At 40.0% G+C, this 13623-nt stretch overlaps 1 protein-coding gene across 5 annotated transcripts in view; it reads right to left on the reverse strand.

Moving 5' to 3' along the window:
* The window catches only part of LOC310922109 (ribosomal protein S6 kinase alpha-6-like), a 54536-nt gene that overhangs the window by 17262 nt on the left and 23651 nt on the right, over positions 1–13623 (reverse strand). For 3 of the 5 annotated variants that reach the window (XM_083882461.1, XM_083882460.1, XM_083882464.1), the window contains 4 exons: positions 4691–4807; positions 1994–2075; positions 1127–1207; positions 539–618 (listed from right to left, as the gene is read on the reverse strand). In XM_083882461.1, the coding sequence (XP_083738587.1) occupies positions 539–618; positions 1127–1207; positions 1994–2075; positions 4691–4807 (360 nt within the window). Of the gene's footprint in view, positions 1–538; positions 619–1126; positions 1208–1993; positions 2076–4690; positions 4808–6081; positions 6148–9564; positions 9718–13623 lie in introns of those variants that run through there. The other 2 variants (XM_083882463.1, XM_083882462.1) reach the window with 2 other exon arrangements.

Here is a 13623-nt window from a genome sequence, read left to right on the forward strand (position 1 = left end):
TCCCTCCTCTGGAGCTCTCCCTCCAGGAAACAAAATTAGAAAAATTCAAGGTCCAGTTGTGTGCCAGGGTTGGATGGAGGAGAGTGGGCTCAAATGCACTCTGTGTTCCCACTTTGTGGGACTCAGGATGAGCATTTGGATTGCAGCACGAGGCAATTTTACAGTGCAGCAGAAAGCTCTCAGGGCTGCAGGATTCCAGGAGCACCTAAGCTGACTAAGAGCATGAGAACTACACATCCCCTTCTTTCAGTGCTAAATATTCATTTACTTCAGTTGTGTTTCCAAGCAACAAAACATTTTTTAGACAAAAGAACTGTACTTTGCAGATGCCAAATTAAAACTTGGACTACTCATCAATACACACTTGGGTTTCTTAAGGATAGAACAGAATCTATAATATGTAAGGAAAGCCCAAAAGTTATTAAAAACTTCACTATGACAAGAAATATGGGGGGAAACAGGTTTAGAAGTCAATCCTGTACTAACAAAACCCAATCCCCGTCTAAGAGTGAGTGGAGATAAAATTTTAGGTACTTACCTCTTTGGATAATCGTGTGAATACATCTCCTCCCCTGAGAAAATCCAATATTAAATAGAGCTTCCCTTCAGTCTGAAAGGCTTTAAAAAATTTTAAAAAGTAAATAAAAATCAATAGTTGCATGACAAAGCTACAAAACAGATCTGAATGTTTTTACAACTAGGAAATTTCAGTCACAGGCAATACTTTTGTTGTGGAACTGAAATAATTCAGCAGCACATAAGGTAATTTACTGAATGATCCCTCACTTTTTCACAGAAGAAAATCTTAGTCATGGGAGATGATTAAAATAATGTTATTTTATTTCCCCTTTCTCAAACAGGGAAACAGCAAGGATGTCAATTACTGTGGTTTGGTTTAAATCAATGAAAAGTACAAAATCTCTGCAGAACTTGAATGTGAAGATTCAGAATGTTCTTATAAGAGGGCTCAACCCAAAACTTTTATACAGACATGTATTTACATTCCTTTTTTTCCCCAAGTTGCTAGAACCTATTGCAGACCCTCCAAAAGTGAGACAGAACAAGAGCAGCTGTGCCTTCAAGCAAGGAAAGGAAGTGTAGGCAAAGAAAAGGAATCTGTACCAACCATAGTGCAGTTTGACGATGAACGGGTGATTTACTTCTACCAAGATGTCTCGCTCCATTTTGGTACGGACTCTGTCCCGAACTGAGGGGAGACATGAAAAAACAACAGTGTGAAACAAATGCATTTGCTACAACACAAACTCAGCAGAAAGGCTTTGCTGGCTAAAGGAATCTCTTCCTTTATCACCTTATTTGTTTTTAATGCTCAAGTCTCCCACAAAATTCCTCCTTTCAGACAGCAAAACTCTGGTTTGCTTCTTGCCTGCCCTAACTTTCTTCTTTGCTTCATTATATTTCCAGCAAATCCCCATCTTTTGTGATAATCCACATTGCTTTCAAGAAAAAAGCTCCCATCTACGTTCCCAACTTCAATTTTTGTATTAACTCTCTGTCCTGAATATAAAATATTTTTAAGATTACTTTTTCCCCTTTAACAGTAACAGTCCTATTTATACACAGTAGACTCGCACCCATTCAAGTGTCTCCTGAAAGCCAAAACACTGAATTAAATTGTTCTGGCTCCTAGAACAAGGGAATTACTTAATTTTAACCACAGCAGAGTTCTGCCTTGACAAAAGACAAAAGGAAAACTGTTTATGAAATTAACTTGTTTTCATAAAATGAAAAGTCTAAAAATAATTAAATAATCCAATTTTAAACTTTGAAAGAGCATTTCTGACCAAATTAAAGCTACCTGGCCAGATTTAAAATAATACTTAAACATGAATTTAACAAGTTACTCTAAAAGAAACCTCCTGTCAGAGAAGAGTTATGAACTCACTGACAAATACTTAAGATTAAAAAAAGCTTTTAAATACAGGTGCACTAAACCCCATGGTCCAAAGTCTCAGTTGAAAGACAAACCTACCTTTTAAAGAAGCTTTTTTCAACACTTTCATTGCATAAAGCTGCCCAGCATCAGGCCCAATTATCTTCCTTACGAGGAAGACCTGGCAATACAAAGCCCATTTTTAAATCACTGCAAGCTTGGTAATCAAAACCAAACACTCACAAAGCATTTGCAAACCTCCCATTAATGTCAGGCAGCTTCCAGTGCTCTGTACCAAGCACACACCTTTAAAGGAAGAGCAAAACTGCATTCCTTGATCAGATCAGAGCTGCAAAGCACCAAGTTCTCTGAAGCATGACACTGGCCATAAATTTTGGATTCTTTCCTGATTTATCAAAGAAGTTCTTACAGAAAGATGTTTCTTTCTATCACTTTCTTGGAGAATGACAATTCTGCCTGGTCTGCCGCTTCCCAAGAGGTTTTTGAGGTTTAAGACCCAAGTCTCAAACATGAAACATTCATTTTTATTAATGAATTCTGTGCAAGTGGTGAGATGAAAGCAAGGAAACCTCACCATTTAAAATCAAAACACCTTTTCCCTCTGGAATAGCAACTCCAACAGGTTTTTCTACTTTTTTGTCTCCAGAAGAATTTTAAAGATAGATGGGATATAACCTAACACTTAAAAAAGCACATTATATAAAATATTGCAGTACAAAGACATGGAGCTACGCTAATTTTTAACCGTCAGATCTTCCAATTTACAAAATGGTTTGATATGTGCTCCTACTTCTAAATTGCTGTTCTTGTAATAGCAATTATTAGTTATGAATTATTGAGTTTTGCTGTAAAAAACAACATACAAGTCACAAGAGAAAGCCAAGAGCTCCCCAAAATTACCTCTCTGATCTCATCTTATCCAGACTTTCATTTACAATTAATTTATTTACATCTAGAAGTTATATATATATTTTCAATGATCTTGTCAAATTTTCTATTCTAGAATCAGAAATTCAAGCACTGTCATGACTAAGTTATGCAAGGTTGAGAGAGGGGTTGTTTTTATTTGAAGCTCTGGTTAGAAGGAAAATGTCATCATGTTTCAGGGTTGTCTGGGTTTTTGTTTTAATAAGTTTTGCCCAATAACTGACCTACAACAGTGCTCTCCTAAAGGCCAAGGTGATAGAAAATAGTAAAGGGAGTAATTTGAACACCAGCAACTAAGAAAACAGCTGTAGATTAATACAATCACAACTATAAAATATTAATAATGAGGACATAGGAATATTTTAGTCTTAATAACCAACAACTTGTGAGAACATACGGAATTCATGTACAAGTTACAAATTTTAGCTAATAAGACCCAAAATAGCGGAAAACTACTGAAGCACCACCTATTTATTTAATTTGCAGACAAATCATCCATAACTCCACATCTGCTTTAGAAGGCACATCATTCCTCAAAGAATGAAGAGAGAAATTCAGTAATTCAGAAGGTTTAACCCTTTATTTCTGTGGAGGTGTTATATCCTACACGGATGTCAAAACCAGGCTCCAGGAAACCACCCTTGTGTTTGCCAAGCCCAAAGGAAGGATCCTGGGAGTAGAAACTGGGAAGAGAAAACACCATGAAGGCAACAGCCACTGATCCTCCTGGTTTGTTTTCACTTTTCAATGGAAAGAACAGAGATAAAGAGCTGTGAACTCAGGTGTGCAACAGGCACCATGCAGCTCCTGAAGCTGCTTCCTGAAGAGGCACTGCCAGGATTCCAAAGCTCCAGAGCATATCTGGCCAAGCTGCTGGGATTCTGAGCAGGAGCACTCCTCCGGCTGGCAGAACCCTGAGTTCTAGGAAGCCCAATCTGAGTCAGGGCTGGCTGTGCCAGCTGTGCTGAATCCTGAGGGAGCTTGACATCTCAAGTCAGGAGTAATAAATATATGGAGCCTTTCAGGCTTCTACAGTGAAAATTGTGTGAGGAAATCAGCAACCAACATTGACAGGTAAAGGAATGTTTCTGAAACCTCAAAATATTAAGAAATATTTAAAGTCTGTTCTCTACACTATCACTTATGCATAAAATGCCAGCCTAAAGTCAATTTCTTCCTCTCCCATCACACTCTATGCAGGGGTTTGTTCCTGCTTAGAGACACACAAAACCAGCAAAAGAACAGGAAAATGAGAACAAATGTAAAGCTGACTGACTACTTTAGATATTGCAAAATATGTAGTTTGAGTCCGGTTTTAAAAAATTAATTACCTTCCTATACACTAGGATTAATATTTCAACTACTGTGTTTCAACACAGGGACTGAAAAGATCAGATTTTCAACTTCATTTCTGCAAAGTGACACCCAGTGTCACATTACAAAAGGAAAATATTGTAACAAAAACCCTGCCATATTTCTTCTCTGTGCCATTTGAATAATTAGTGTCTTTTAGCTGTAGATCACTCGATAAATACAGCAAACTCGAAAACCTGAAATCCATTTCCCAGGTGATTTACTTTAAGTTCCATACTGCCACAATCAACTCTTCTGTAGTTACATAAATACAGATTTTGTGTCTTGAAAAAGGCCAAACATTCCCAGCATGTCAAGTGCCATCACTAAAAGACAAACCATCATTTCCTTCAGAAGGTTCTGTCCATGGCACTGGAGCAAGGCTGGGAAAGGATTCAATTACTCAATACATTTTTAAACATTCCCAGCACCCCTGCTGGCCACTATTTCCCTGGAGTGTCTGGACAGGTCTATGGAACAAGTTTATCATCTTACCTTTCCAAATGATCCCTGTCCAAGGACCTTAAGTAGTTCAAACTGCGCTGGATCTGCTTTCTCACATCCTTCTTTCACATGGTGTGTAATAGGAATTTCTTTGACACTTCCTTCATCCTGTGATTTCAAAGCAAACAAAATACAACAGTGAACAGGCCTGCAGTAACTAAGTCTTGCTAAAAGTGCATGTAAATACCTGGATTTTTCTTTGTTTAGTTTTATTTTAGTAAAATATTTGAAGTTCTAATAAGGCTTCAAGGAAAACTGTTCAAATGAAGAGTTTTTCCCATGTATCTTTTCTTAAATAGATGCATCTAAAATTTCTAAACTGAAGGAAAATTCTCAAAGAATGCTATTTTCCTTTTACCATAAATATTTAAACTACAGAAAAGCTGAATTATTTTACATGAAAGGAATAAATGCACAGATTTTTAAACCAAGACTTCTGTGCTTCACCTCTGCTTAGCAGCTTTAGTTTTCCCAATGATTACTCTTCTCATCTTTCCTCCTTCCTGAAATAAGTCTTAATGAAAGCCAAAATGAATTTCATCATTTGGGGTAATTCTTGGTTTTCACAGCAGCAAATAATAACTGGTCATCCATTTGTAGCTGGAGGAACAGGCAGCATTTGAAGACCATAAATAAGAGATGAGTCATCTTAATGACTCTGAGAATTCTTGCATCCAAGATAAGAAACTGCTCTGGGGTACAGAGCTCCTGGAGAGATTATCCCGTGTAGGGACCTCCTTCAGACAGCTGAGGGCAATTCTGAGCTAGGTGAGTGATTTAATGTTCTCTTGACTTTCTCATGTCCCTCTCATCTTTAGCAAAGCAGGGCATAGCAGCCCCACTTGTGAAAAGACAAATGTTCCAGGTGACAACAAATCCCATGATGAATTACAGTTTTTATGGTGTAAGAGAAGTTTCTGAGAGCCAAAACAAGCAAGGTGTCAAAATAAGCACCCTTGAAATTAAAAACTGAGGCCTACAACAGCAACCTCAGCTTGCAGGTGGAAAAGGAGCAGCACCCTCAGCCCTATCAAGAATATCAATAAAATTCTTGAACACAACAAAATCACAAGTGAAAATCCCATCTGATTTGCAGTACTTCACTTTTGGGGCATCAAATGATTATCAGCTGTCTCCCATCCTCATCTTCAGGCCTTTATTTTGAAAGCTGCTCTTAGCAGAGACCAGAAAAACACCTCGCCAACCTCCTGTGAGTTACAGCCCCTCAATGAGAACTGCAAGCAGCACCAGGAAAGGACCTGAGCACTGGATGAAACAGCTGGGTTTTGGAAATAACATCATTCTATAGTCAGGTGAACTTACTACCCCAGACTGTGAATTAAAACTTCTAATCAGCTTTATCACAGTTCATACAAAAGTACCTGGATGAAATTCTGGTTTTACACAGAAATTCGAAGTAGAAATCTGCTCATCTGAATTTGTACATACTGCAGTAATTAAAGAAAAAAAAGAAGCAATCATCACACTGCATTAATTGCTTCTGCCTTAATTGCTTTGTTTGTCCAGAGGGGGAAAGAAAGAGTTCGAACAAACATCTTGGTATATTCCCAAACTGTAGTCCAGCTGTTAGTGCACACGACTCCTTTCCCCTCCCCTCTCTTATTTCATCCTCCTTCTGGGAAAGGCCTGTTTGTTCTGCCTGCTTCCCACACAAAGGTGGGTATTAACACCAGACACTGCTGGAAAACAAAGTTAATTCTATAATTCACAATCAAGCTACTTTATTTCCCTCTTTGGTCACAAACCCCCATCACACACTGATGACATACTGTAAACATCCCAATTTCCCCTCATCTATCCCCCTTGGTGACCCTGCATTTATGCAGAGGAAAGATACACCTATCTTTTCATTTTCCTTGACTTTTTAAACACATGCCTAATTTAAGGCAGGTAAGAACAGCAGCATTTCGAAGTCATCTGATGACAGATGAAAGCAGCAAGTTGTTTAATTACATACCAAGTTGTGTAACACACTTAATGGCTGCTTCTTGCTATGAAATATGTAAATACCCTATTTAGAAGCCTTTTTTCTTCACCATCCTAATTTGTATACCTTAACACTGTGAAACTTTGTATGAGAAAAGCTCTTTAAGAGTTCAGCCTCTCCTGTGTTTATCACCCACCTCGAGCCATTAGCCTGTGACATCACACAGTTGCTGAGGAGATTGAGAGGATTTCTAAATGTGAACTCAGGAGAGAAATGTTTTCCATGCAAATAAAGACTAACTTGAGATGGATGAAATGAGTTGGGTTTTTTGTAATAAAGTGTTTTATCTTCAAAAAAGATGTCTATATAATTTCACTTATTTAACTATCATTAGGTACTAAAAATTGGCATGACTGAGGTATAGAGACCTCTTCATCACCACCAAGGAATGAGCACACAGAGCAGAGCAGCTCCAAGCCACTTTCAGTTTCATTTCTACTTTGGCCTCCACAAACTGCAAATTTGGTTATCTCATTTTGTGTTCTGCTGATTGAGCAGCAAATTTCTTTCCAAGCTGAGGCACCAGTTCCTACTGTTATATATATATTATAGAGTTGGCTTTTCGCAAGATGTGTGCTATGTGGTTAATAATGTTGTGGTAAGGATATAGAATATAAGTTTTTATTTCTGCTTTTAGAAAATTAGGCATAGTGGTAGTAACTGATGTAGTATGCTTAAACTGTCTGTTTGGTCGGGATAACATCCAACGAACATGTAAAGAGGACCCTGCTATTGATATACCAACTATCAGCATCTACCACCTGAAGAAAGTATGGACCAAGGCCCAAGCTGGAAGCGATAAAAAAGACACAGCCACGAAACACACGTGCTCTAAAAAGGCGGACCCAAGGAGGAGACATGGAAAACAGTTCCTGGAATATGGAAACTAGTTTATGGAAAAATATGAATAATCATATATTGATATAACAGGAAGGGTATTTAACAAATGTCTCTGAGATAGCAAGGTGTGGACTTGGCTGAATGCCAAGTCACCCGGCCAGCCGTACTTGGCTTTTTTTATCTCCTAATTGTCTTATTTTTTTATTAAACATATTTCTTAAAATTTACCAAAAAGTGAACCTCGTTTTTCACAGTTTGGGGGCTCTGCCAGGATATACCTCGTCCCTGAAACCCCAGGAAATCCAGAGCAAGGGAGGCACCCAGCCTGGGTTTTTGGCAGCCCAAAACTTTGTTCTTCCTGGTGAGATTTGGGGATTGCGGGTAAAACATCCAAAGAGAAAAGCAAGGAGAAAGGAAAAGGCTCCCTAAAACTGCAGTATTTTTTTGCTTCGTAAAAACCTCATGCACAAAGAACCTGAGAAAGAAAACGGGTTGTATTTCTCAGGGAAGCGGGTTAAAGGGGGTCTGCGTGGTGTGTGAATGGGACACTGGCTGGGTACCCCAGACGGGTGAAACGAGTGTGGTGTGGCTTCTCACGCTGCGGTTTCGTTATCTCATGAGAGAAACGGCCAGCACAGAGTTGAAGCGAAAGATAAAAAGTGTGAATGTGACCTCCAGGTGGTTGGGACGGGGTCCCAGAGGAAAGAGGGGTTGTAAAAAACCCCGAGTGGCTGGGACGGTCCCAGGGAGGGGTTGGACCTCTCAGGGAGGGAGCCAATAGTTTTCCCATACAATCCACTGGGAAAACGGGTTTAAAAAAAAAAAAAAAAAAAAAAAAAAAGGCTGCCAGGTCGAGAAACACTAGAGGCTTAAAAAGTGTGATAATCCAAGAAAATCTGGGGGTTAGTTAAATACCTATAGGTAAATATTAAATACTAAAAGAGGGTACCATTTTCTTGTATTGTCTGCTTGTGTGGTCTGGTTGTGAAGGGGAGGAAAGTGAAAGAAAAAAAAAATTGTGTAAGTGGGGTGAGTGAATGTATGTGTAATATAGACTGCTGAAGTAAAAAAGGAATTTTTGTTTTGAAAGACTGTGCATGCAACACATGGTACTGTACTACTGAGATAAAGAGTAAAGAGTTTTCTGTGTCTCGGGGGGGGAGGGAAAAGGTGGTGTTCAGGCTGTTAGATAACAGAAAAGAGACCGAGCAATAACTAGATAAAATCCTGAAAATGGGACAGAAACTTAGTAAAAATCAAAGTTTAGGAAAAAAGGAAAGAAAAGAGTTGCCAGTAGAAATACCCCAAGATAGCCCTTTAGGAGTTATGCTAGCAAATTGGGATCTAGATCCTTGTACAAAAAAAAAAAAAAAAGACAAAGTAAAAATGATTCAATACTGTATGATTGAATGGACAAAAAGGGAAATAAGATCTGACCATATTTATTGGCCCAGATATGGTTCTTTGGAAGGATGGATTTGTCAGGCTTTAAATATATTTGTAAATTCAAAAGAACCGTTTAATCCAAAAGAGAAAAAAATATGCTGCCTGCTGGAAAGGAGACATGGACCCTATGGGGATAAGAATTTTTAAATTATCAGAAACCCCAAAGACAGAGCAAGAAGGGAAAAAAAGAGAAAAGGGCCTAGATGTATTGAAAATTTTGCCTCCACCACCTCTGCCAGCCGCCCCACAAGCCCCTATTCCCGCGCCGCTTTCTCCCCCACCCCTGCCGCCCCCCCCAGCCAACCCTGTTTCCCTGCCGGCCGCTCCCCTGTACTCGGCCCCCCCGCCCGCCTTGGCCCCTGTCCCAGCAGCTGCCCCCCCTGCATGTTGTTCCCCCACCACTGGCTGCCCAGCCATCCATGGCGCCTGTGTTTGCTCCAGGCCAGCCCGCATGGCCGGGGGTTGCTCCGATAGACATGTTGGGACATGTCCCAGCTTCAGTTCCGGCAGCATGGGCTGCAGCAGCTCTGCCAGAAACCCCGCCTGCCCCAGCCACGGCCGCTTTGGCCACCTTTCTCCTGCCTGAGAGTGCTCCGGCTGTCCCGGCCCCAGCGGCTCTGCCCCCAATGGCTCCGGCAGTGCTGAGTGTAGACCACGTGCAAAAGATCCATGCCCCAATTTGGTTTCCGCTGAAAAACCCTGCCCTGTCGGCAGTTCCGGCTACAGCCCTCGCTAACCCCCTCCCTTCTCTGGAGGACTCAGCCCCGGGGCGGACCCCTGCCCCCACCCCTCCCTCTCTGCCAAGCGCAGCCGCCCCTGCCTTTGCCACCGTCCCCATAGTAACGACACCTGCTACCAGCCAGGGGACTTCTCCTCTTAAAGGAGAAACACCATACCAACATAAGGATAAAAACCAGAAAAACTGGGATAGAAAGATTAATTTGTTCCCATTACGAGAAGTCCCCATGGGAGGCGGAAGCACAGGAATTGTAAATGATCCTTTACCTTCTTCAGAAGTCAGGAGTTTTAAAAAAGAAATTAAAGGGTTGTTGGAAGATCCTGTAGGTGTTTCAGAGCAACTAGACCTCTTCTTAGGGCCAATTTTTTTTACTTGGGCAGAGTTACAATCAATTATGAAGATTATTTTTTCCCAAGAAGGAAGACAGATGATTAGAGCTGCTGGCATAAGGATATGGGAAAAGGAAAACCCACAAGGAGAACCAAAAGACAAAAAAATGCCAATAGAACTCCCAAATTGGAATCATAATGATGAGGTGGGACGAAAACCTATGAATGATTATCATAACTTGATAATCAAAGGAATAAAAGAGGCTGTACCACGAGGGCAGAATACCAGGAAAGCCTTTGAAGGACAGCAGGGAAAAGAGGAAACACTGACTGATTGGCTCGAGAGACTCAAGAGAAATATGAAACAATATTCTGAAATAGATCCTAAGACACCCGCTGGACAGGCTTTATTGAGAGTTAATTTTGTTACTCATGCCTGGCCAGATATTAGAAGAAAGCTGGAAAAAATGGAAGGCTGGCATGAAAAATCATTAAATTATTTATTAAGGGAGGCCCAAAAGGTTTATGTTAAAAGAGATGAAGAAAAAGCCAAAACAGAAGCAAAGATCATGGTAGCCATGATGCGAGAAAATAATTTCCAAAAAAATCCCAAAGCCCCCAGGTACCACTCCTAGATATTCAGGTCTTAAAGACAGGGAAAAGGAAAAAAACAGAGCCTCAGTACAAACAAAATCCCAGGAGCACTCTAAGAATGTCTATTTCTTTTGTGGGGAGGAGGGACATTACAAACGTGAGTGTCCACATCGAAAAAAGGATTTGAAAATTTTCAGAGAGATAAACCGAGAAGAGGAAAAGGGGAGTCATAGGCTCTATTTTTTAGGGGACAAATACCATCAAGAGCCTTTGATAACTTTAAAAGTGGGTCCCCAAGAGGAGGAAATAGAATTTGTCGTAGATACAATTGCCGACACTGTAAAGGTGTCAGGGGCAAAAGGAGAAAGTTTTACAGTTCCTGTTATTAAAGATGTGGTGATAGAAGGTGAAACTAGAATTTGGATGGGAGATGTCTTATTAGTCCCAGGGGCAAGTAGTAATTTATTAGGGAGAGATTTACAAGTAGAATTGGGAATAGGGGTCATACCACAAGAAGGGAAAATGACAGCTAAAATTTTAAAACTTGACCAAAAGGATGAGGATAAAATTAACAAAGAAATCTGGGCTGAAGAAGGAAATAGGGGAGGATTAAACATAGACCCCATAAGGGTCACAATTGAAAGAGAAAAATGTCCTATACGTGTACATCAGTACCCTATATCCTTAGAAGGGCGAGAAGGTTTGAAGCCGGTAATAGAAGGACTAATAAAGGATGGGACATTAGAACCTTGTATGTCTCCTCATAATACCCCTATTCTACCAGTAAAGAAGCCTGATGGGAATTAGAGATTAGTACAAGACTTACGGGAGGTTAACAAAAGAACCCAGACCCGTTATCCCCTGGTACCCAATCCTTATACTCTTCTAAGTAAGGTCCCACCCCAGCATCAGTGGTTTAGTGTAGTGGATTTAAAAGATGCTTTTTGGGCGTGTCCACTAGCGGAGGGAAGCCGAAATATCTTTGCCTTTGAATGGGAAGATCCACATACTGGAAGGAAGCAGCAATTAAGATGGACTAGATTGCCACAAGGTTTTTCTGAGTCTCCCAACTTATTTGGACAAGCTTTAGAAACAATATTACAAACTTTCCCTACTCCTCCTGGAATACAAATTATACAATATGTAGATGATCTCTTATTATCAGGGGAAGTTAAAGCTGAAGTTGGGGAAGCTACCATAAAACTTTTGAATTTTCTTGGGGAAAAAGGATTAAGAGTATCAAAAGGGAAACTGCAATTTGTAGAACCTGAAGTGAAATATCTTGGACACTTAATAAGCAAAGGTAGCCAAAAACTAAACTCTGACAGGATTGCAGGAATTTTATCCCTCCCTCCCCCTTCTTCAAAGAAGGAAATAAGGAAACTACTTGGATTATTGGGATATTGCAGATTATGGATTGAAGGATATACAAAAGCAGTAACATTTTCATATGGAAAAATGACAGAGGGAGCTAATATAAAGTGGACCAAAGAAGATGATGATAAATTAGAAAAATTGAAGTCAAAACTAGCCTCAGTGCCAGCCTTGAGCTTACCCTCATTAGAAAAACCTTTTCATCTGTATGTAAATGTAGAAAGTGGAGTAGCTCATAGAGTCCTACTTCAAGAGTGGGGAGGAGTGAAGAGACAAATAGCTTATCTAACAAAGATGTTGGACCCAGTGAGCCACGGCTGGCCGGTGTGTATTCAAGCTATAGCAGCTACTGCAATCCTAGTAGAAGAGAGCCGTAAGCTTACTTTTGGAAGTAAACTAGTTGTGTGTACACCTCATGCGATTCGAAGTATATTAAACCAGAAGGCTCAAAAATGGTTAACAGACTCTAGAATGTTGAAATATGAAGCAATCCTGATAGATAGTGATGACCTGATATTAAAAGTAAACAAGAGTTTAAATCCAGCACAATTTTTATATGGAGAACCAAAAAGTGACTTAACACATAACTGTTTAGAAATTATCCAGTACCAAACTAAAGTACGAGAAGATCTCGAAGAGCAAGTCCTTTTAGAAGGGGAAATAATACATGTGGATGGTTCTTCCAGGTGTATACAAGGGAAAAGAATGTCAGGGTATGCTTTGGTGAATAGGAAAAATATGCAAACCATTGAAAAAGGAAAGTTACCTTCAAACTAGTCAGCCCAAGCTTGTGAATTATATGCTCTAAAAAGAGCACTAGAATATTTGGCACATAAAAAAGGAACTATATATACTGATTCAAAATATGCCTTTGGAGTAGTACACACTTTTGGAAAAATTTGGGAAGAAAGGGGATTACTCAATTCAAAAGGAAGAGGGTTGATACATAAGAGCCTTATTTTGGAAGTCCTAGAAGCACTAAAATTGCCAGAGGAGATAGCTGTGGTACACTGTTGCTAATCTCCTCAGGGTAGGAGGTCATGATTTATGCCAGAATGTTGAACTACCTTGACCTGAGGCCTGGTCAAGGCCTGGTTTGAGGCCTTGTCAGGGCCTTGGAGCCATGACGCAGATAAAGTTCCTTTAGGGTTGTGGCGCAGTTAAAAAGAGTTCTTAAGGTGTTTGGGAAAAGTATTAAGGTTTGAAGGTCACTAGGTGAAGTAGTTAATAAGCACGTGTTGGGCCACCTTAATCGTAACTAAAATAATGTGTGTTTGCATTCTTTCTCTCGCTGTATGCCAATGACTGAGCTATCTGAACTGTAAACTATATAGAAGTGTATAAAAGACACTCGAAATAAAGGAGTTGCGTAGTGTTAATCACATTGATCAGACCTACGCGCCTCTGTCCAGTCCTCCCTTTTTCTATCAAGGTTTCCCTGGCAAGAGTACACATCAAAGGGCATCAAAAGGGAATGACCCCTGAAATAAGGGGAAATAATCTGGCAGATCAAGAAGCAAAAGATGCAGCAGAGAATGGGACCAAAAAGGTTAAGCTAATTCTGACTTCAAATGAGGAGGAGTTGGAAACTCCA

The sequence above is a fragment of the Zosterops lateralis genome (genome assembly GCF_965231275.1).
Source record: "Zosterops lateralis genome assembly, chromosome: W".
NCBI lineage: Eukaryota > Metazoa > Chordata > Aves > Passeriformes > Zosteropidae > Zosterops > Zosterops lateralis.